Raw genomic sequence first — 23,566 nt, forward strand, 5'->3', positions numbered from 1 at the left:
TAGAAACCCTATAAAAAAAAATAGGAGAAAAGGGGAGAGAAAGACTCCAGTATCTTTTCTATATCCACATAAGCAGGTTATATGATATCACGTGATAACTCAATCATGACAGACAGACAAAAGTTAGAGTCAATTTTTTTAAATTAAAATAAATTAAGAGTTTGATGACTTAATTGTACTAAATAAAAGTTTATGATGAAATTGAAAACTTCTAAAAGGTTTAAAATTTTTGCATAACTAAGCCTATAATAATGGATCGACTTCAAGTTTTTATGATGCAATAGTTTAGATTTTGTAACAAAATACTTCATTGCTAAATATTATGGTAATCCTGTAATGAGTCAAATTTCATCATCAAACATTGAATTTGGTGATGAACTAATTTCATCACCAAAATATTGCATTTGTGATGATCATACGGTGACAAAATCTTTTTATCACTTAATATCATGGCAATTTTGTGATGAGTTAAATTCCACCACCAAGTGTTGAATTTAGTGACAAAAAAAAATCATGATCAAAATATTGCATATATGATGAACATAGGGTGACAAATATATTTCATCATTAAATAAAATAATAATTTTATAATAAATCAATTTTTGTCACCAAATATTGTATTTTGTGACAACAAATATCATCACCAAAATCATTATTGTGATAAAAATATTTCATCACTGTATATTAAAATAATTTGATTATGTTCCATTACCAAAATTGAATTTTATGACAAGCATTTCAGCACCAATTTTTAGCCATGACTAATTTTCTTATAAATACAATTGATAATATCATTAATACAATCCATTATATTGCATCCACAATCAAGATATTTATTACAAAAATATCAAGAATTTTTCAACATATTCATCGTCCATGTCGACAAAGCTAGTCAATATCCACAACATCTACAATTATTATTATTTTTTGGTAGAAATCTACAATTATTATTTGAAACATAATATCATCCATAAAGGAAAAAACAACGTCCCATCCAAAATGTCCTGATCATTGATAATAAAAGGCCGGAAGATAATGCTTCTGAGTCATGACCAGAAGAAAATCTATAATCGCCAAAGCTATAGTGAGCCGTAAGTACCATCATCAATCTGCATATAGAATAATCAAAAATAAGTTGAAGAATCATAATGGAAGAGGTTGAAAAAGAATTTAACAGCATGACCACCAGAAGAACAATGTTAAAAACAAGAATTTATTATTAAACAATAGTTTAAAAACAGTTTCTTATAGGGTAGGAAACATTCGAGTAAAATGTAATAGACTATGTCCATTAGAGTCACCCAATCATCAAAACAGATTCATGGCACCATGAACCAGTTAATGCAGTGAAACAAACACTAGAATGTTGTCATTGCCAAAAATATACCAGGTTGGCCAAAAATATTTCCGACAACCAAGATCTAGTCCTACCTACCTAAAACCTTAATCATGTAATACTTTTTGCCTTGTCCAAAATCATGTAACTTGTACCCTAAGAATGATTATTACCTTAAAACAAATGAAAGAACATTTTCAATAACAATTCTTCTTTATTTTATAAATATATTGATTTTGTTTAAAACTTTTGCATGATTTTATTTAATTTTCAAATATTATTTTAAGCTGTCAAAGGATAGCTAAATATTTGACTCAAATTATAAATATGATCAGACCTAAGCATAACTGAAACATGAAAATTTTGTGTTGGATCTAGGTCATGCTTTGCTCAGTCAGACCTGACATAAATGATCAATTGAATTTAAAATATTTCTCTCGGCATAACATATGCATGGTCCAAGTCTAAAATGAAAGACTCAATTATGAAAGCATGGAGGTTTAGTCTAATTAAACATGCCCTTGACCAACCCAACTTGTTTGCAAGTTCAAGATAATTGTTGAGGAAAATATCTCGAGATTCGGTCCATAATCAGCTTAAAACAAGATCCAAGACAACGAACGAAATCCAACGAGTCTAAGAACAATCCAAACGAAATCCAGAACAAGGAGATATGCGTGAAGAAAGAAATCGAGAGTAGTTGGAGGGGCCCATGGCCAGTGTGGGCCGGCAGCAGGCTCGTGGCCCAGTTGAGTGGAGCCCATGCCTAGCGCACGTGGGCGAGTGTGCAGCCACGCATGTGAGAGGCCGCTCCATGCGATCCACACCTCATCGTGGATCGACGGGCATTTCCCGCCCCATTTCAAATGGTCCACATGGATCGACGGACGGTTTCTCATCCGTTTCTCACAGCTCACAGTATTACAGTGGATTGAGGATGGTTTATAGGTGAATTACGGGGTCTACAGGTTGTTTTTGCATGATCGTACATCCAGAGTAGCTTGTGATCTTAATATGATGGCTGGAGAGGCTGTTTGATACGATCAAAGAGGTGTTAGACTCATTTTCGGATATAGAGTCCTAACAGGACTCCAGTGAGGGCCTTTTGATGCATTGTGGATGAGGATTTTTGGGGTATAAATAAGTGCTGACCTTGAGGTTATTTTGTTGCAGTCGGTAGTGAGAGATCCGTGAGATAGAGAGGTCTTTCTTGGTTCTAGTGAGAGCTTTATAAGGATAGCTTCTAGTTGAAAGAGATTGTGTATAAAGATTTAGAGTGTGAGGATCTTCTCTTATACTTATTTTTTTCTCATAGTGAAGCTTTGCATGCTCCATAGAGGTAAGCCTTGAGCTGATCCATGTACTTGATTGCTTTCTTTTATCTTATATTTTTTTTTCTTCTTTCTTTCTCTTACAGTATCTACATATAATTGAGTGCAATGCGAGTGGTATCGAAAAGGTCCTATAGTGGTAGTATCCTGACCAGACTCCCCAACAACTAGTATCAGAGCTCAGACGGTACCAGTATACGAGGTTGCCCAGATCATGATGGTGTTGATCGAGATTGAAAAAGATAGAGAAGACAAGTTCAATCAAGATGGAGATTAATCGATTTGATGGAAAGAGCAATTTCTTCCTCTAACAATCAAGGATGAAGGACGTGCTCATCTAGCAGGGGTTGATTGACACTCTCTTATGCGAGGAGATGCCGACTACCATGGAGGTGATGGTTTGAAAGCGACTTCAAATGCAGGCGGTGAGCACGATCCGCTTGTATTTGATAGATGATATGGTGATCCACGTGCTTGGTGAAATTTTTTCGACGGTGCTGTGATCGAAGCTTGAGGAGTTGTATATAGCGAAGTCTTTTACCAACCCTCTCTTCCTCTAGGATAGTTCTATTAGCTACGGATGATGAGGGACAGAGCATATAGGAGCATCTAAACAACTTTCAGAAGATCCTTACCGACCTCCTCAGTGTTTGTGAGAAAGTTGAGGAGAAGACCAAGGTATTGATCTTGCTATCATCACTTCCTTCCTCTTTTGAGTCCTTGGTGACTGTTCTTCTAGTAGGAAAGAGCACCATCAAGATGGAAGACATAATTTCTGTACTTCTCTAGAACGAGATTCTTAGACGGGAGAATCAAGCTTCGAGTTCAAATGGTGACTTAGCTCTGACGGTGACTGAAAGACATGGTGGCAGAAGATAAAGTGATAGAAGATCATGAGGTGGGCAGTCCAAGTCCAGGACGAGGGACTACAGCAAGATCAGATGCTACCGATGTAATGAGTTAGAGCATCAAGTCAGAAATTGCCCTCAACTTAAGGGTCGGACGATGGCTATTATGGTGATGGCTAGTAGTGACATTGAGATCGGTAATGCGCTTATGGTCTCAAACGAGGTATCTACTCCTTTCCAGTAGTACATCTTAAATTCTACTTATTTCCATCATGTTTGTTGTAAAGAAGAACTGTTTGAGTTCTTGAAGAATAGTGAGGGCACTGTTTACTTGCCGGATGGATCGAGCTGTGTGATTAAAGACATCGAGACGGTCAGTATGGAGATACATGATGGAGCAGTGAGAAAGTTGGGTGAGGTCCGATATATACCTAGCTTCAAAAGAAATCTAATTTTTCTGAGCAGACTTGACTCAAGCAGCTATAGGTGGAGAGCTGATGGAGGAATCTTGAAGGTCATGTACGGTAATAGGATCGTGATGAAGGGGAAGCAATATGGAGGACGCTACCTTTTGGCAGAAAGCCTAATGCGAGATGGAGCTCTAAGAGCAGATGGATCGAATATGAGACAGAAGACTCGAGAGGATGACAGATGACATCACAAGGTGAAATTTTTATTACCGCAAGTGGCTACCTCGAGCAGGTCTCAAATCAGAGTAGACATGGCCCATGATGGAGATGGGATCGAGTGGCTTGGCTCGACTCCTATATTTGCCCATCCATGAGCAATAGATGTTTGTCCCAGGATATGGGGGTGAGAGATGAGCTCTTAGAGTTATTATGAAGGTCTAATATTGAGTCAAGATGGAGATTATTGAAAAAAATCTTGAGATTCGATCCATAATATGCTTAGAATGAAATCTAGGATGACGAACGAAATCCAACGAGCCCAAAAATGATCCAAAAGGAGTCCAAATGGAGGAGATACATGCGAAGAAGCAGACTGAAAGTAGTTGGAGTGGCCCACAGCTGGCACAAGCTAGTAGGAGGCCCGTGGCCCAATTGAGCGAAGCCCAAGCCCAGTTCGAGCAGGCGAGCGTGCAGGCAAACATGTGGGAGGCCACTCCACACAGTCCATGCCTCATCGTGGACCGACGGGCATTTCCCGCCCCATTTCACATGGTCCACATGGACCGACAGGTGGTTTCTCCTTCGTTTCTCGTGGCTCATAGTATTATGATAGATCGAGGATGGTTTACAGTTGAATTATCAGGTCTACGACTTGTTTTTGCACGATCGTGCAGCCAGAGTGGCTTGTGGTCTTGATCTAGCGGCTGGAGAGGCTGTTTGATGCGATCAAAGAGGAATTATATTCACTTTCGGATATAGAGTCATAACAGAACTTTGGTGAGGGCCTTTTGATACATTGTGGATGAAGATTTTTGGGCTATAAATAAGTGCTGACCCTAAGATTATTTTGTTGCAGTCGGCAGTGAGAGATCCGTAAGGCAGATAGGTCTTTCTTAGTTCGAGCGAGAGCTTTGTAAGAGTAGCTTCTAGTTAAGAGAGATTGTATATAAGAGTTGAGAGTGTGAAGATCTTCTCTTGTACTCGTTCTTTTCTCATAGTGAAGCTTTGCATACCCCGTGGAGGTGAGTCTTGAGTTGATCCATGTACTTGATTATTTTCTCTTATCTTATATTTTTTTTCTCTTCTTTCTTTCTCTTACAATATCTATACATGATCGAGTGCAATGCGAGTGGTATCGAAAAGATCCTATGGTGATGGTGTCCTGGCCAGACCCCCAACAATAAATAAATAATTGGTTGGAAAAATATTGTTACAAAAATATTTTGCAACCATTATTTTGTCACCAAATAGTACTTATAATTAACTACATGTAACGATCCAAAATTTTGTAACATATTTGTGGTGACAAAATTTTATTTTTGATTCCATCTTTAATCCATAGCAACATTTACAATTAACTTATTTCTATATTTTCTAAGTGATAAATGAATAAATGTTTACTGATATTTCATCATAAATTATATGAATTGTTAGTGATGACAATTTGTCATGATATAATAGAAATTATCACAAACATTTTCTCAAAACTATACAAAAGACCATACTTGTGGTGATAATTTTTTTCTATAGCAAAGTTGCAATCATTGATGACACTATTGTTTTTATCACAAATAATAGTTGTACATAATTTCTATTTTTAAAAAATGAAGCAAGTGTAAGTGATAAAAAATTTAAGTCACCAAAAGAATAATCTTTAGTGACCCAAAATATTTTATCATGTAATTCTTAAATTTTTAGTGATAATTATACAGTAAAAGCTACCAGAAAAATTTCCTCCATATGGTGGGAATTAGCTCTAGAAAATCTATAATGAGAAATTTAGGTCACTAAAAGCATAAAAGTTTAGTGACCCACAATATCTTATCATGAAATTTATGAATCCTTAGTGATGAAATAAATTTTGTCACCATATTATAAAAGTTGTCACAGAAAAAAAATTTCTTTTGCAGTGGGAATTAGTGCCAAACATTTGGTGATACTACTATTTTACCAAAAAAAAATAGCCATAGATAATTTCTAGTTTTCATAAATAGAACAAAAATAGGTGATGTTATGGGGTCATGCCACCTCAGTCATGGATCTCGAGACTCATCCTCAGAAATCAAGGGTCAATGAAGACACCGAGATGATAACAGAAGAAAGCCAAGATAAAATGATCACACCAGCCCAAATTTCCGTCGACCTCCAGGTCGACACCTCATTATCAATAGAAATGAAGTCCGCAACCAATGCCGACCTTTGGGTCGGGATTTCGCTGACCACCAAGGATAAGTTCCCACAATCTGTATTAATACAGATCTGATTGGGACGGCACCTCATCTACAAGACGATCTCAGTCTGCCAACTGATCATGCTATGTGGATAATCTGTTGGAATCTCCTAATAAACTTTCGAAATGTAACCACATGGATACAACAAACACCCATGACTAACAACCTACGGGCTCAGACATGATAACCTACAGGTCTAGGCCTAACAAACTTAGGTACCTCTCTATACAAAAAGATAATAAGGAGACCCTCGGGGCAAGCTCTGATAAGCCAATCCATGCTATTCTCAGCTCCCATACTCTCTCTCTATGCTCAAGCTCTAGTTGACTTAAGTATTGGAGGATCCCCTGCCAGAGGCCCCCACTTTTGGTTGAGTGGACTTCTCTTGTAGGTCCATTTTGATATCCTGGCATTCGGACCTCTTTCTATCCTCGACCACATCAGCACCCCCAGAACCTTGATGCAACAGGTGATAAGAAATTTAAGTCATCAAAAGTAAAAAAAAAAATAGTGATCCAAGATATTTTGTCAAGAAATTTATAAATTGTTAATCATGATAAATTTTGCCACAATTAGTAAAAGTCAACATAAAAAATTTTTGTCCATATGGTGGGAATTGGTACAAGATGTTTGGTAATACAATTTTTTGGCAAAAATAATTTCATTATGAAAAAATCACTAGCTGTAATAGCATTATGATAGCAAATTTTCATCATCAAAGTTATATTTTCTTAATAATTTTTTTTTATGATCAAAATATGTCATTATTTATTTTTGTTGTAGTAGCAAGGTGGGAATGACACTCAACTAGAGTCAATAATGGGGAGAGAATCGAGTTCGACTTGACTTAGATTGAGAAAATAAAGGCAAAGAAAGACAAGAGAGAGACAAAGAGAAAGATAAAAAAGAAAAAGGGAAAGTAGAGAGAGAGACAAGAGGAGATAGAAAAAAAGAGAGAACTAGAGAAAAAGAGAGATAGATATATAGAGAGAGAGTGAGAGCAAGGGAATGAGAAGGGCCTAGGGTTGTCTATAAGAGAGATGGAAAGGAATAAGAAGAGAGAGGAAGAGGAAGAGAGAGAGGAAGAAAGAGAGGGAAGGGGTGTCAGTGGTGATGAAACAGGGGATGGCTATGCCATTCCTAATTGAGTGCAAAAGGGAGAGAAGGGGCTTCAACCCTCAAAGGGGAAGGACATGAAGAGAAGAGAGGAAGGGGACTTTGGGTTCACTAGCGAGGTGACCGTATATGGTCTGCAATGTCCAATAGGAGGTGACAATGTTAGACATAGGGTAGGGAATAGGAGAAATAGGGAAGGAAGGGAAATGGGCTAGTTTTACCTTTGATCAGGTGGCAACGTCCGATAACCTTGATGGCAATCAGCATGGGGGAAGAGAGAGAGAAGGGGGGATGGCTCTAGCAGGGGAGATAGAATGCCTTGAGAAGATAAGGTCATAGGATGGCACCCCGCTACCCCATTCCTTCTCCCAGTTAGAGCAGTGCGATGCCTCCCTTCTCCCTTCCATTCACATAGTTAGGATTGAGACCCTATTTTCATTACTCTTTCTCCTGTGGCTGCTTGATCAAAGCTTGTTTTTGGACTGACCACCTAGCTCTACAATCTCTGTGCCAAACCATATTCAAAGTTATTATGAAATTATATATCCAATAATGTATGTAAGATGTCTATTACTATATTATGTCAACTATCAAACAACAAATGCATCTAGGCTGACAACTAGAAGCATATTTTCCAACCTTGTGTGCCATCCAAAGAGCCTTATTTTTGAAGAAGGGGCTCAAATGAGGTGATATATAGTGCATTCGATAATCAGCCAAGGCTTAATATATGTCCCATGCAGTAGATGCGAAAAACTATTTCTAGAGGTTCGAACCCTTGTAAGTATTGGAATGCTTTTTAGAATGCTAGGTCATAGTTGAAACCAGAAAACTTTTCTTTCTTATTTTCCTCCTAAAGATGTCCAACAATAACATTAGATCTCATTTCCTTAAAGGTGCATTTGGTTCATGACCGAAATTGAAATTGGAATCAAAATCAGTTCAAATTAGAATCAGAATTGGAATGATCATATCCCCTGATGCATGTGATTCATGACCAGAATCAGAATCAAAATGAGATTTAAATACAAGAAAAGCATAGGAATTGGGTTTTGGGGGATTGCGGTGTTCCCATTCCCTCTGAAAATCAAAATGGGAATGTAACTTCTCCAACTAAATGGCTAAAATGGAAGTCACTTATTTCAATTTTCATTCCAAAGTCTAACTCCTCACAATCAAATATGACCTAAATGAAAATGGTTGTAGACCTTATTGTTAGAGAGGAACTCATGAACCCAATAGATAAGCAAGAGATTTGAAAATATTCAAACTATGTTAGCTCATAACAACTTTTTGTTATGATCTAGATTTTAGCCTGTAACAATATTTTGTCATAATCTATTGCACAACAAATACTTTATTATAACCTATTGTAACAATATTATGTTACAAATATCCAATCATGGAATAACCCAATGTGGGCTGTTATTTATCAACGAAAACTTCTTTTGTAATTTGGTATCAGAGTCACAAGAGCGTGATAGCTAGATAATCCTTTTCTACCCCAGCTTGCTATGATGCATCTACCATAACTTCATCTGCAGCAAGTTTTCAAGTGTCGCTGTCCATTTCATCATTAGTCCAAAGTATTACGGCCCCCACTATGATGATTTCTAATATATCAAGCCTTATCCCAATCAAATTAAATGCAAATAATTATCTATTGTGGAAGTCTCTTTTTGTTCCCATACTTTGTGCAATAGTTGTCAGTTAATGGGGTCTGCAACAACGGCTTGGCCAGCACCAATATCATCGATCGCATTACCAGCTCCAACAATAATGGACCCATTTGTCAAATTTGTAGAAAACTTGATCATTCTGCAATTGACTGCTTTCACCACATGGACCATCCCTACCAAGGGCTGGTTCCACCTCAATGTCTAGCAGCAATGGTGGCTCCTCTGACTCCAGAAGCAACTACTTGATTTACTGACACTGGAGATACAAACCATATTATTGCAGATCTAGCCAATCTATCCATTAGTTTGCCTTATTAGGGTACCTATAATGTCCAAGTTAGAAATGGACAAGGTTTGAAAATTTCTAGAACTGTATCTACCTCACTCTCCACCTCCTCACGTACCTTTGTATTTTCATATGTTTTATATTATCCTGATGCTTCTGCTAATTTACTTTTTATATAAAAACTATGTCATGATAATTATTGTTGCTTTTGTTTTGATGATTGTGGCTTTGTGATAAAAGATAAGCATTTGAGGCAGGCATTCTACCAAGGTAAGTTTGAAGATGGTCTCTATTTCTACGGACCCACAGGCACATCTCCCTCATTCCTAATCAATCTTCGGATTCAGTCAAAGGTATGACACAAGCATCTTGGTCATTCATCTATAAATATTCAGCATTTGATTTTATCTCAAGCATCTCTTCCACTAAAAGAGTCTTCCTTTATTTGCACCTCTTGTCAATTAGGAAAAAGTAAAAAATTTTCATTTTCTTTGTCCTCATATGTTTTCTCTAAACCTTTTGTATTAGTTTATAATAATGTTTGGGGACCAACTCCCATTGTGTCTAATATTTTCTTTAAATTCTATGTTATTTTTGTGGATAATTTTTCATGATATACATAGTTGTTCCCTTTGAAGTCCATGTCTGATGTTGTTTCTGTGTTTGCATCCTTTAAAGCCCAAATGGAAACACTACTTGAATCCAATCTTAAAATCCTATGTACTGATGGAGGGGATGAATATGTGGGTACCTCATTCTTTCCTTTCCTCCACTCACGTGGCATCATCCAACAAACTACATGTCTGTACACCCAAGAACAAAGTAGAATTTCAAAATGTAAACATCGACATATTGTTGAAACTAGACAAACTTTAATGGCTAATTCCTCAATTCCTCTTAAATACTGGTCTAATACTTTCTTCACTGCTACCTATCTCATTAATATTAGATGAATGTCCTAGAAATCAATCAACCATACACATAAATTTATTCTAGGACATCATTTTGTATTTGATCTTTTGTTATTAATGAAATTGAGTTTTTTAATTTTATTCATGTTGTGTATGTATCCATAAATCATCCAAAAAATTAATAAGATGATAACATATATTTTTAAGAGTTAAATATTTGAGGTATGTATCATTAGTGATTGATTCTTAAATGTTTCTAATCAATGGATCATCATCGAGGCGATGATTGATCTGATGAAATTGGTGCACAAGTCAATTTTCTTTTAAGCATAGATGAGTCTCGAGTTTATAGTATGGAGATATTGAAGCGAGAGTGCAGATGGTTATTAGTGAGTAAGGATATCGAATATGATCGATACGAAAAGTTACTTGGATGTCTATTTACTTATCAGTGACTTACTCGATATTGTAGTAGTGTGACTAGTTCTTTGGCCAGTGATGCCTCAACTATTTTCACAATAAGATTACTGTAGTTTGACTGTATATATATATCTGATCTCTAGCCATGTAGATCCTTGCAGTATATGTTGGCTATAGTAGGTTTATAATAGAAATAGGATGTACGTCTGTATGGAATCTATCACTCTTGATAGATAAGAAATTTGATCCTATATGATTTATGAGATTAAGTTTAGAAAACCTTAGCTAGGGCAGCATAAATAGTGAAAAAGGGCTTTTACCGTTTTCACATTAGGAGCACGAGTCGAATAATTAAATATATAACAGATGATAGGGTTTGATGAGTAATTTCATAATCTCTATCTAGTCGGAACTCACGATAGAAGGACTATATCATGCATTAATTACACCTATAGGTTCATTCAATTTCGTTCTGTTGGATTACCACTACATACTGCTAGGCATCACTGATGGATTGTGGGATCCATAAAAATTATCTTGAAGATCGATAATTTTTATTAAGATGAGTTGGAATTATTCTGACCCATTGAAAATAATTTCAATGATATTATAATAAAGATCATAATATATCTTACTACCAAATAGAATAGAATCTATGGGTCACACACGTAAAAAGTTGTGATTGATCAGATGGTTGGATTATCAGTTTTGAATCACCATGGGATTTGATTAGTTAAAAGATCGATATGTCAAAAGTTTGACACATCAAAGAGTTGACGCCATCAAATCTCAAAGTACTTATACTCCTAACAACCTTTGATCAATCAAAAGTTGATCTATCAAAAATTTGATATGCGTCAAAGTGTTTGATGCTTAAAAGGACTTCTCACGTCCTATATGAGATCTAACATGCAAGAGAGTCCACACCCCAAGTTTTTCATGTAAAAAAGACTTCACACTCTGTTTATCTCCTGACATCTCACGTGCCCAAGAGTTGGACGCGCTAAAAGTGTTGATGCCTAAGAGTCCTTCATGCCTAAGGTTTGATTGGTCAAAGAGTTTGATGCATCAAAGATGATGCCCTAGGATTCTCATGTGAAAGGGCTCACATTATAAAAGGAGTTTTCTCACACTAAAGAGGGCATAGCGTGCAATCTCACGGTGAGGAGAAAAGCTGAAATCCTTGAAAAAAATTTTCAGTAATAAAAAATAAGAGGAAAAAATCCACCATCATATAAGAGGAATCTCTGTGAGGAAACTAGCACTCTGGTGAGATCAGAGACCATTGATTAGATTAGAATCTTATATGGATATCTGTAGAGGCCGGCATTTGCGCAGCTTCAAAAAAACCACGAAGATATCTATGATCATCAGATTGCAATAAAGATCTATCTACGCAAAGATTATGATTTTGATCTCACTTTCTTTTATTAATCTTAATCTTAAAATTATGAGGGATCCAGATTTTTCATATTATTTCGAGATGAGATCTCGTGTGCTTAATCGAAAAGTTATTATTATTATTTTTTCACCACGTATCTTAACTTTTTCTAACAATTAATTGGATGCCAATACTTTGTAACAAAATTTCACCATATGAAGCTTTGTTGAATACCAAACTAGACTATGGTCATCTTCATGCCTTTTGATGCGCTTATTATCCATAACTTCACTCATATTGCACTCATAAACTAGATTTTAAGATAATATAATGTATTTTTCTAGACTATTACACAACTCAAAAAGGATATAGATGTTTAGAATTTTAGACCCTATATAAGTCCGATCATCTCTATCTCTCCTGCCATGTAGTATTTGACGAATCATATTACCCATTTCATCCAATTCCCCTTTCTTTAGGGTCTATCTTGATGTTTTTCTTGATGACTGGCTTGCATTTTGCCACCTATCACCCTAGTTTCTACTTCAGCTCCTTCTGTAGGGATGTCTTTGCATACCTCTCAAGTGGAGTTGTCCCGTGTTGCCAACCACAGTGGGCCTCTATCCGTAGCCCATTTTCTATCTTTATATCTAGCCACAATATTAGTGCCTTTGTCCCACCTTCACTTATCCCAACAGCTGTGACAAGTCTAACATCTCAGTCTCAGCAACCAATGAATGCTGGACCAAACTCAGAAAATCACCCCAATAGTTCTACCACTGCCTCTAACACATCCCAACTATATCAATCAGTTCTAGCTACTCCTGCTCTCAATCATCTAATGACAATAAGATCACAATCTAGTGTTGTTAAACGAAACATGTGATATCTCCGCTTAAGGTTCTACTTGCCATGCATCCTAATATTGAACCCTCCTCATATACGTACATAGACTTCAAAATCAACTGAATGATGATCTACTATAGATATTGAATTCACTACCTTGTAACAAACTTGGATATATGGACCCTTGTTCCATACCAAGCAGGTATAAACATTATGGGATCCAAATGAGTCTATTGAATCAAGTGCAATCCCATTGGTTCCATCAACAAATATAAAGCTCTTTTGGTTGCCAAAGGTTTTCATCAACAGCTCATGATTGATTTTTTAAAAACTTTCAGTCCTATTGTTAAGCACACTATAGTTCATGTTCTCCTAGGTTTGGCCATCAACCTCAAATGGTCCATTCAGTAACTAGATGTTGAAAGCACGCTTCCTCCAAGGTGATCTCAAGGAGGATGTCTATATGGCCCAACCTCAAGGTTATGTGGATCTTGACAAATCCAACCATGTTTGCAAGTTGTAAAAGTCTATCTATGGTCTCTGGCAAGCATCTTGTGCTTGGTATGAAGAATTTTTCTCTAAACTAGTGGAGTTGGTTTTCTCTACTGCAGTATCAGATCCACTTTGTCATGATGGTTCAAAATCTACTTATCTCCTAGTTTATGTGAATGACATCTTACTTATTGGAGTGATTTCAAGTTCATTTGGCTCTTTATTTCTCAACTGGGCGAATACTTCAAAATGAAGGACCTTGGACCGCTTTCCTGCTACTTTTGGGGCCTTGAAGCACATCGCACTGCTACTAGTTTATATTTAACTCAAACAAAATAAATGCACGACCTCCTTCAGCGTATCGGCTTCTTGGATTCTAAACCCATCAGCTCACCCACCACTCCACAAACATCTAACTTCACTTCTATCCTAGTTGTGGTTGATCCTTCCAATCATTCATCTATTGTTGGTGCCTCATAGTATTTAATATTAACTCGACTAAAAATTAATTTCGTTATCAACCAAACATCTCGGTACCTCCAGCACCCATCTAAAGCAAACTTATGTCATTTGTCAAGTGCATCTTATGATTTCTCAAGGGCACGATTGATTATGGGCTTCACTTCAAATTAAGGATGAAAGTGGTATGGATAATATCCATTCGGATCTATTTTCATATCTGAATCACTCTAGATACGGATAGAAATTTGATGATCCGACTAATATCCATATCTGTATCCATATCCGTCAAAGAAAAATAGATATAGATAGACAACTATCCAACCGTATCTGAATATCTGAATATCTGAATCTATCTATAACTCTATATAATTTTATATAGTACTTATTAATTTTTAAAAAAAATATACAACTATATAAACATGATATTGACTTGATTTATCATGTATTTAATAAGATCTTTAATTATGTAGTCATAAAGTTTAATTATCCAACTTATATCCACAATTATATTCATACTTTTAGTACCCAAATTGTATCCGTATCTACTTTAAACAAATATGGATATAAATTTTTATATTTGAATGATATCTGTATTCATATTTATATTCATCAAATAAAATAAATATGGATATGGATGTATTGGTATCTAATCCTTATCTGATCCGATTTTAGCCTTACATCAAATTCAATTTGTATACAAGGCTTTTGTGATGCAGATTGGATAGAAAATTTGGTAGATCCATGCTCAACTAGTGCTTATTGCATCTTCATAGGCCCCAATCCTATGTCATGGTTCACTAAAAAGCAACTTATGGTTGCTTGGTCCTCTATTGAGGAAGAATATTGTAGTCTAGCACATGCTACTGTAGAAATTTCTTGACTATGCTTACTATTTGAAGAGCTTTATATTCCCCTTAAAGATACTCTTCTTCTTTGTGACAATGCCTCTGCTATTGCCATTACCTTCAATCCTATGTTCCATGCTCGAACGAGGCACATCGAAATTGACTACAATGTTGTGCATGAAAAGGTAGCCCATAAACATGTTAATGTCAAGTTTGTGTTTTCTCTGGGCCAAGTAGCTGATATTTTCAATAAGGGGCTTCACCCACATTGGGCTTATTATCTTCGGTCCAAGCTTAGTGTAATTCTACGGTTGCTTAGCTTGAGGGAGCGTGTGTCAGAGAGAAACTCATGACGCTAGCAAATAAGCAATTAGAGATTTGAAAATATTCAAACTATGCTAGCTCATAACAACTTTTTGTTATAATCCAGATTTTAAGTTGTACCAATATTCTATTATAACCTATTGTGTAACAAATACTTTGTTATAACCTATTGTAACAATATTATGTTGCACGTATCCACTCAAGGAAGAACCCAAAGTAGGCTGCCATTTATCATCAAAAACTTTCTTTGTGATTCTTATCCCATCATCTATCACTGCCTTCTGACACTAGAATTGGCATTGCAGTCTAAGATTATGTGCATCCTCCTTTTAATATTCCCCATTTTGCTTGTTCTGTCATGCAACTGCAGGTTTGCTGCTAGGAGGTTAGCCATTAAGGTCTATTTACTGGGTTTTTGACCCGGGCTAGTCATTGATTTTTGACACATCCGGATGAACAATGGTTCTAAACATAGAAAAATGAATTATTAAAGAACTCTTTTTCCTTAGGATCCTGCTTGGATTAACACAAACGGTTTGTCCATCTCTGTGTAACATGTACATCATTCCTACTCAAATTATCAAATATGCAAGCTAAAACAATCAGGATCTTTATCGGCTCCATAAAGCAAATTAATAGATATGGCTATCATCATGGTTGACGAATTGGCATTATAATTAGAAACAGGTCCATCGTCAAAAATAATTGCAGAAATAAAGTGTTTCATTTCATCAGCGAGAGAGAGTGAGGAATCGAGACTTACCAAATGGTAGCGATGGCATCTGGATGTTCTTACGGTGGAGTCTGTATTGGTGTGTTTGGATCAATAGAGCCGCTCTCACAATCGGGACAAAAACCTGCTTGAAAAGTTAGAAGGATTAAATTATATATTTTCTTTTATGATAAAAGAGGAAAAGAGGAAGACTTCACGCATGTAATATCATCAAAGAACAATAGAATCATCTGAGCATTATTCTTCAAGTATTTCAGCCCTAAGCATCATTTTGAGAAAAAGGAGTGGAACTTATGATGTAGATTTTATAAAAATAGATTCTAAACTTTGCAGTAAGAAAACTTGTTTATTTTCTCTTCTGTTTGCTTGTATTTTGCCTCATATCAGCCTTCTATTAGGGGAGAAAAAAAAGAATGCAAAACTTGATTCTAAAGCATGTAAACTCAACAATAATACCAATAGAGCCTGCTCTACAATTGCGAAAAAAACCTGCTCAAAATGTTTAAGGCTTGAAATCTTTTTTTTTTTTTTTTCCTGAGAGAAAAAGCTAAATCCCTGTGCTTGTTTTAACTTAAAGCAGCAATATATGCCAAAAATAATCTTCCCTAAATGCAAGAGAGACCTACTGTCTGTATGGAGCGAATGGGTCGATGATGCAGACATCCCTTTCGGAGATTCCGTTGGTGACTCGGTCACTCCAGACCCAGCTGCATACAACAAATTTGTAGGAGCAAGAATTTAAAAAATTGTTTATAAAGACATGAAATGCAGCATAACAATTTAAAAACATGTGAAAAATAGAATAAATTTTGGTTTCTTTAGGATAGGGAATCATGCATTGCAAGTAATTGTCAGCTAGAAATTTGATATAACTTGGGCCTATGTTACATAGTGCTTAATGCCACATATTGAGCAGAAGAGCATTTGATCCACATGAACGTGTGGATAGGATTATCTTTAGCGATATTTGAAACTAAATTGTGTCATAAATACTTTTTGGCATGACTGCATTTATGCTGACTCTAATGCGATCTAATATGGTATTTTGTTGGAAAATCAGATGTGACTTAGTTATTCCATCACTATTTATAAATTTTAGTTTTTCATTGGCCTAATTAGACCGGTACGACTGTGAATATTCTTATATATAGTACAGCATTACAAAGGCCATGCTTGCAAAGAATGAAACATTCAACCATATTGGATTTTAATGTACATAATTGACCATTCAGATGGAATGAATATGTCCAATTTCATGTACATATAGAATATCATATTTGATATTCTACAATTTCTAACCTCTTTGGATCTCAATTTCTAAAGGATAAAATCGTCCTCTAATCCAGAATGAATGGTCAAGATCCACCCACGGCAACACCCTGTAGCCGGTCCGGTTAATTTTGCAGAACGCCAAGGCTATTTTACAGTGGCACCAACGGCCTTTCTCCTCTCTTTGCATGCGCGATTCATGATCTACCTACTCCATCCAGCCACCCCCTCGGGGCCACCTCTTTCCTCTCCACCGGACTACTCCACCACCGTTGCCACCACCACCACCTCCTCCTCCTCCTCCTCCACCGGACTCACCCCACCACTACCACCACTTCCTCCCCTTCCTTTCTGTCGTCGCCATCACTGACCACTGACCTCCCCTCTACCCGTCTCCTCCTCCACCTCCTCCCTCTCCACCGGAGTCACTCCGCCACCGTCATCACCTCCTCCACCAGACTCATCCCAGCACCGCCACCACTTCCCCTCCACCTCCCCTCCTTGGCCCGTCTTCTCCCACCACCTCTTCCTATAACACCCTCATCCGCTCCCTCTTCCCTTTCCGCCACCCTCCACCCTCTGCCTCTACCTTCGAATGCTCTTTGGCACTGGTTGGGAGGTGAGCAATGGGGAGACGGGTGAAGACGGTGAGAAAGAGAAGACGTGGAGGTGGGTGCAGGCAAACTGGCGGAGGCTGGAGTCGGTGGGGAGGCAGCACAATTGGATTTTGAATGGGGGTGCCAGATAGATCAGGGGTAGGAAGAGTTGCGTTTACATCACACCTACACGTCTTCCTTCGTCGTATTATAAAATATAGTATTAAGGATATTATATAACATATCATATTATATATCATATGTTCCACAATAAAATATATCTGAGTTAACTAAAAAATTATTAGTATATAAAATATTATAATCAATAAATAATATATCTTAGAACCTGTATAATTGGATTGATATGTGATCATCAAGAATGCTGTATATAATGGTCGGCAATGTCAACTAAATTAAAAATATCTGATTTTGTGATAGTCAAATAAATTAAATTATTTATAATATATTTATATAAAATAAAATTATTAAAAAATTTATTTTATTTCTCACTCCACTTTAAATATATTTTTTTTTAAATTAAAGCTTTCTTAGATCTGTCCATTAGACCGATCCAACAAGTCATCATCAATCGTCCTGCCAAACCATCTAAATTCGTTGACTCCCAGATTACGGTCAGCTTCCCCATCCCATCCCAAAAGTCCTCAACAGCTAGCAAGCAGCCATTGGCTTGAAACTGAACTCGCCGGAAAGATTGAGCAGCAATTGGCTCGAAACTGAAGTCGCCGGAAAGATTGAGCAGCAAGGAAAGAAAGCCAGAGAGATAAAAAAAAAAAAAAAAAGGAAAGAAAGAAAAAGAAATGGGCGTCTAGGTTCCTTGCATCAGAAGTTCAAGATATAGGGCGGGCCCCACGATTCACACCATGAACACGAGTTCGATAACCAATGGAAGGATGCATAGGGCGTCGCTTGCATTTTAGCGTTTTGATTCCAAGAGGATCCGACGCCGTTTCTTCCTTCGTCATTGGATCTTTCTTCCTCTTTATATTATATTATTATTATGATATTATTATATATTTAATATTATTTTACAAATAAAATAAAAAAATTTTTTTGACCGGATCAAAAGCGGCAGGCAAAGGTTCTTCCCATCGATCCACTGATCGACTTCCTGAACTGAGGAGCCTCATTATTAAAGGTTTAGGATTGATAAAACAATTCTTACTCATATGGTCTTTTCTTCCGTCCGGGCCAACCGCAAACAAAGCTAAGAATGAAAGCTGAGCTCGCTCACACACACACACTCTTTCTCTCTCTCTCTCTCTCTAAAGATATGATTTTCCAACCGAACTAACAGGAGATAAAATAATAATATAAATAAATAATATAAATATACTAAATGAGAACCGATGAAAAAATGATTTATCCATATTCTAGATAGATATGATTTTTCTTCTATCATGAGTAACTTTTATTCATGAAAAAAAAAATTATCCATAATAAAATTGACCTATCTTCCTATAGTATTTATCCATTAAAGAATAAACCTTTAACATACCCAAAAAAAAAAAAAATGAACCTTTAAATCTAATATATATTTTTATCTCTTTTTCCACATTTTCTATTATTTTGAGTATTTTGCCGTACTCTCCTGTCACTTCCTCTTAACCTTGTGAACCAATTCACGTAGGAGAATTCGCTGTCTCAGTGATTTCGAAGAAACTGAAGGCTACAAAGGAAAATCTTGGATGACCAAGCACGCTTCTTGTTCAACAAAATCTAGGTAAAATATGGGGCTATATGGCTGCCAGAGAATGAAAGGAAAAAAGCAACATGAAAATTTATCATTAAAAAAAATTATAAGAAAGTAAAGAAATCATATATGACAATTTTCTTATAAACTTTGTGGGTTAAGCAATTATATGGCTCTAATAACATGGAATAATCTATGGATGCAAAACTAATACCGTGGCAGGGGCCAAGAGCGTGGGGCTGGAGATTGCAAGCATCGGCGGGGGAGGGAGCCTGGTTTTTGTTCACAGCGAGCGATGCTCCGCCGCGGAGGGTACGGCGGCCCAAAGCAGACGGCTTCGGTGCAGAGACCTCGAGATTGCCCCGGGAGTAGGAAAAATCAGGAGCAACTCCACGGTCTGGGGAATCGGAGGGCTGAGCAAGCGATGGCGCCACCTCAAACATAAGAGGTAACAAGATCAAGAACGCGATCGTATTCTTTGAAACCATCTTCTTTAGGTCCTGAGATAGGCTACTGCGTTCTACCCAAAAAGAAAACAAAAAGCCACTACGTCGAAGCGTTAAGGTTGCCAATTTTACCAAAAACAAAACACGGATTACGGTCAAAAACGGCGTCTGCGTTCAGGGAACGCAACAATTATCTATAGATTTTTAAATTAATCTAAAATTATTTTTAAGTTTTTGAATTTTTTAAATTTTATAAAAAAATTTAAACTGTTAAAAATTATTTTTAAATTTCTACCATCTACACAGATTGATTATACAGATCCATGTTCAGGTTACATAAATTTATATTCGAGTTACACAAATTTATATTCAGATTATTTGCATAATCTATGTAATCTGAAAATAAACTTATGTAATTTGAATATAGACGGCAGAGATCTAAAAATAACTCTTTAGCAGTTCAAAATTTTTTTATAAAATTTAAAAAATTTAAAAATTTAAAAATAATTCTGAATCAATTTAGGAATCTATAGATAATTTCTTCGTGGATTATTCTTCAAGTATTTCAGCCCTGGGTATTATTTTGGGTGAAACGCGTGGAATCTAGGGTGTAGATTTTATAGAAATAGATTCTAAATTTTGGTGGCCAGAAAAGTTATTTTATTTGCTCTTCCCTTTGCCTATATTTTGCTTGATATGAGATTTCTATTAGGAGAGAAAAGAAAAAATAATTTGATTCCGAAGCATATGAACTCAACAATAATACCAAAAATGGATGAAAGACCGCTGCGTGCTTATTAGTTTGGTAGTTTTCAACAAGTACTACTAACTGAAGGGACAAGAAAAGAACATAGAGTGAAGAGCCATGATTGAATTTAGAGGTTGAGACTTGTTGCCATTGTGTGAGAGAGATGGATGTGAAGCCGAGGCTCAAGGCTTGTCGGTCTCCAATGCGAGAGGTAAATGGGTTCTTTTTCTTTCTTTTTTTTTTTTTCTTTCAGGATGCAAAAATATCATATAAAATATTATATTATATAATATTTTTATTTTAAAAAATTAATTAATTTTGAACCATATTTAAACTACATTGATTTAATCTTTAAGGTTGCAAAATACATTGAGCAGCTCATGATGAGCAAGCTAAGTGCAAACTAAATTTGAAACCGAACACGACCTCGCACATGAGCAGTCCACTTGCTCAACAGGTTGTAGGATGTCACATCCATCTTTCACACGAATGAGGTAAATTTTTGACTGTGGTGCTCTTCTTATTATTTGATGTCAGTTAGAGTTACAATTTGAGCAAATCGAATAAATCATATCGATAACTGACTAGTCTTATTCGGTATGCACCAAATCAACCGATTTAGCATGGTTCAACTAGCCTTGAAGACCACAGAGTGATCAATTTCATTATTGTAGGATCCATTGTACAAAATATGAGAGATGGACAAAAATATATAATGGAATTAAAAGCTGGTTGGATGAAGTGGAGTGGTGCAACTGAAATATTATGTAATGAGCGCACATCTTGGAGATCTAAAAGAGAATAATAGTAAGATTTGCAATGTCGTATGATGGTACAGGGAAATTAAGTATACAAAAATAAATTATATGGCAGATATGAGAACGTTAAGATGGATTTATAGTAAAACTAGAAATGATAGATTAAGAAATAAATATATTTAAGAGATCATAAGAGTTATACAAACAGAGCAAGTGATGGAAAGTTGATTAAAATGATATGAATATATACAAAAAGATTTGAGCAGGCTCTTGTAATAAAAGATATTTTAGTGTCTCAATTTCAAGGAAAAAAAAAAGTAAACTAGTAAAAACTCTTCGTTTGAATTTAAAATTAAAAATAACTTTTCAATTGAGTTTCACTTAAAAGCAGCTTCCAAATTAACATAAATAACCAAATTGTCCCTACAGTTATAAACTAACACTAAAACAACACTGCGATATTAAAAAATAGTACTGTCTTATTATAATGTAATACCATCTTATTGTAAAATAATACTATCTTATTATGATGTAAGGGTATTACAAAACAGTACTGTCTTATTATAATACAGTATTGCTTTATTATAAAACAGTACTGTCTTATTATAATATAACACTATTATAAAACAGTATTGCCTTATTATAAAACAGTACTACCATATTATAAAACAATACTGCGATATTACAAAACAATACTATCTTATTATAAATCAGTACTACGTTATTGTAAAACAATACTGTCTTATTGTATAATCATATGATAGTATAAGGATATAAAGATCATTTCAGATAAAAATGGCGAGTTGCTTTTAATTTATGTTTGAAATAGAAAGCTACCTTTAATTTAAACTCAAATGAGAATTATTTTTAATTTGAAACATAAAATAAAAATTTTTATCTAATTTACTATATATATATATATATATATATATATTTGTCGGGTAGGTTGGCTTGGATTCAAGTCGGCCCAACCATATCCATAATTAACATTAGCCAGGCTCTTTCACAGTCTGACTTGGGTTTTGAGCTTACCGCCTAGACTCGAGCCTGGTCGCTTTGGACGTCGAGTCGAACGTCAAGGCTTTTTGGATCACAACAGCGACAAGAGGGGGAGCGGGTGATGTGGCGGCAACAAGAAGGCAGTGAGGCGAGGCAACAATAAGATTTGGGATTTTAAGATTAGGTTTGGGATCCAATTTGGTAAACTCTCAAAATATTTGAGGGATATAAATAGTTTAAATAATCGGATCCAGGTTGAACTTGGACTAGGTCAATGCAAACTCGAGTTCTGTCCATTTGAAGGATAGGCTCAAATTTTTGATCTGATCCAATCCACGGTGCAGAAAAATTAGATCCAGAGCCATTCAAATGATGGGCTACTTGCCCGAACAATAGAGCGTCAGAACCTGAAACAGCCAACATATGCCTGCGGATATAGAAAAGTAAATAATAAAATAAATAGAAATTAATCGAGGTCAAAAAATTTGTTTTAGAAATCACCTTGATGATAACCGAAAATGGAGGAAGCTACTACACAAGCATTCTTGGCTTTGCTTCTGCGTATTTCTGCTTCCACGTGGCAGTACATGGCATCAAGAGCGCACGATGCTTTTTTTTTTTTTCCCCTTTGCCTCTGTTGAAAATGGTTACCATAGATAACCAAAATATAAAGTGAATAAAGAATCTCAGCTATCATCCGCAAAGAATACCACCCAATCAGCCATATTAATGCCAAATCAGATAATATGAACATTGCATGATGAGTTTTTGAGTATCTGCCATCAGGAGTTGGTCGTCTACCAGAAAATTATCATCCTCAAATCCTCTTCCAACACCATCCTATCTGTATATAAGATGGTAACAATGTGTACCAGATCCTCTCGAACAACCCTTAACTCAATTTGAGGCACCACGAATCATAAATAATAAAGTCAGCACCATCATGATGACCTCTATCTTTTATTTGCTGTTGAAGTTGATCTTAAAAAATATAAAATAATATTTCGATAAAAATAAATCACCTGGGATGCTAAACCTATAATGTCGAACCCCAGATTTCTCCAACTGTCAAGGATTCCTCCAAACTTTTGGCCCCCATAAAATCAGAGACATCAACCATCCCATTACCTCCTTGAAGGGCTGTCTTGAACATTTTCAAAGATTCTTCT

The 23,566-nt window shown here is 36.0% G+C and overlaps 1 protein-coding gene and 1 long non-coding RNA gene across 2 annotated transcripts in view; one reads left to right on the plus strand and one right to left on the minus strand.

The window, feature by feature from the left end:
- LOC109505634 (uncharacterized) overlaps positions 1-10,358 on the plus strand; it is a 48,027-nt gene extending 37,669 nt beyond the window's left edge. The window contains exon 3 of the long non-coding RNA XR_002164224.3: positions 9,697-10,358. This is a non-coding gene — a long non-coding RNA (uncharacterized lncRNA). The remainder of the gene's footprint in view (positions 1-9,696) is intronic.
- LOC105042318 (uncharacterized) lies at positions 823-20,026 on the minus strand. The gene is made up of 4 exons (XM_010919470.3): positions 19,661-20,026; positions 16,497-16,577; positions 15,901-15,994; positions 823-1,109 (listed from the first exon to the last, which is right to left on the minus strand). Exons 1-3 carry the CDS (start codon positions 19,932-19,934, stop codon positions 15,930-15,932), a joined length of 420 nt encoding a protein of 139 aa, XP_010917772.1. The 5' UTR covers positions 19,935-20,026; the 3' UTR covers positions 823-1,109; positions 15,901-15,929.
- Between the last annotated feature and the right edge of the window lie 3,540 nt (positions 20,027-23,566).

This window comes from Elaeis guineensis, chromosome 3 (assembly GCF_000442705.2).
Source record: "Elaeis guineensis isolate ETL-2024a chromosome 3, EG11, whole genome shotgun sequence".
Lineage (NCBI taxonomy): Eukaryota > Viridiplantae > Streptophyta > Magnoliopsida > Arecales > Arecaceae > Elaeis > Elaeis guineensis.

Excerpts from the sequence above, each read along its gene's own strand:
- LOC105042318 (XM_010919470.3), bottom strand. The coding sequence starts at position 19,934 with ATGGTTTCAAAGAATACGATCGCGTTCTTGATCTTGTTACCTCTTATG. Across the intron at positions 16,578-19,660 it reads CGCTCTTGGCCCCTGCCACG|CTGGGTCTGGAGTGACCGAG; the intron begins GTATTAGTTTTG and ends TGTTGTATGCAG. Across the intron at positions 15,995-16,496 it reads CCATTCGCTCCATACAGACA|GTTTTTGTCCCGATTGTGAG; the intron begins GTAGGTCTCTCT and ends CTTTTCAAGCAG.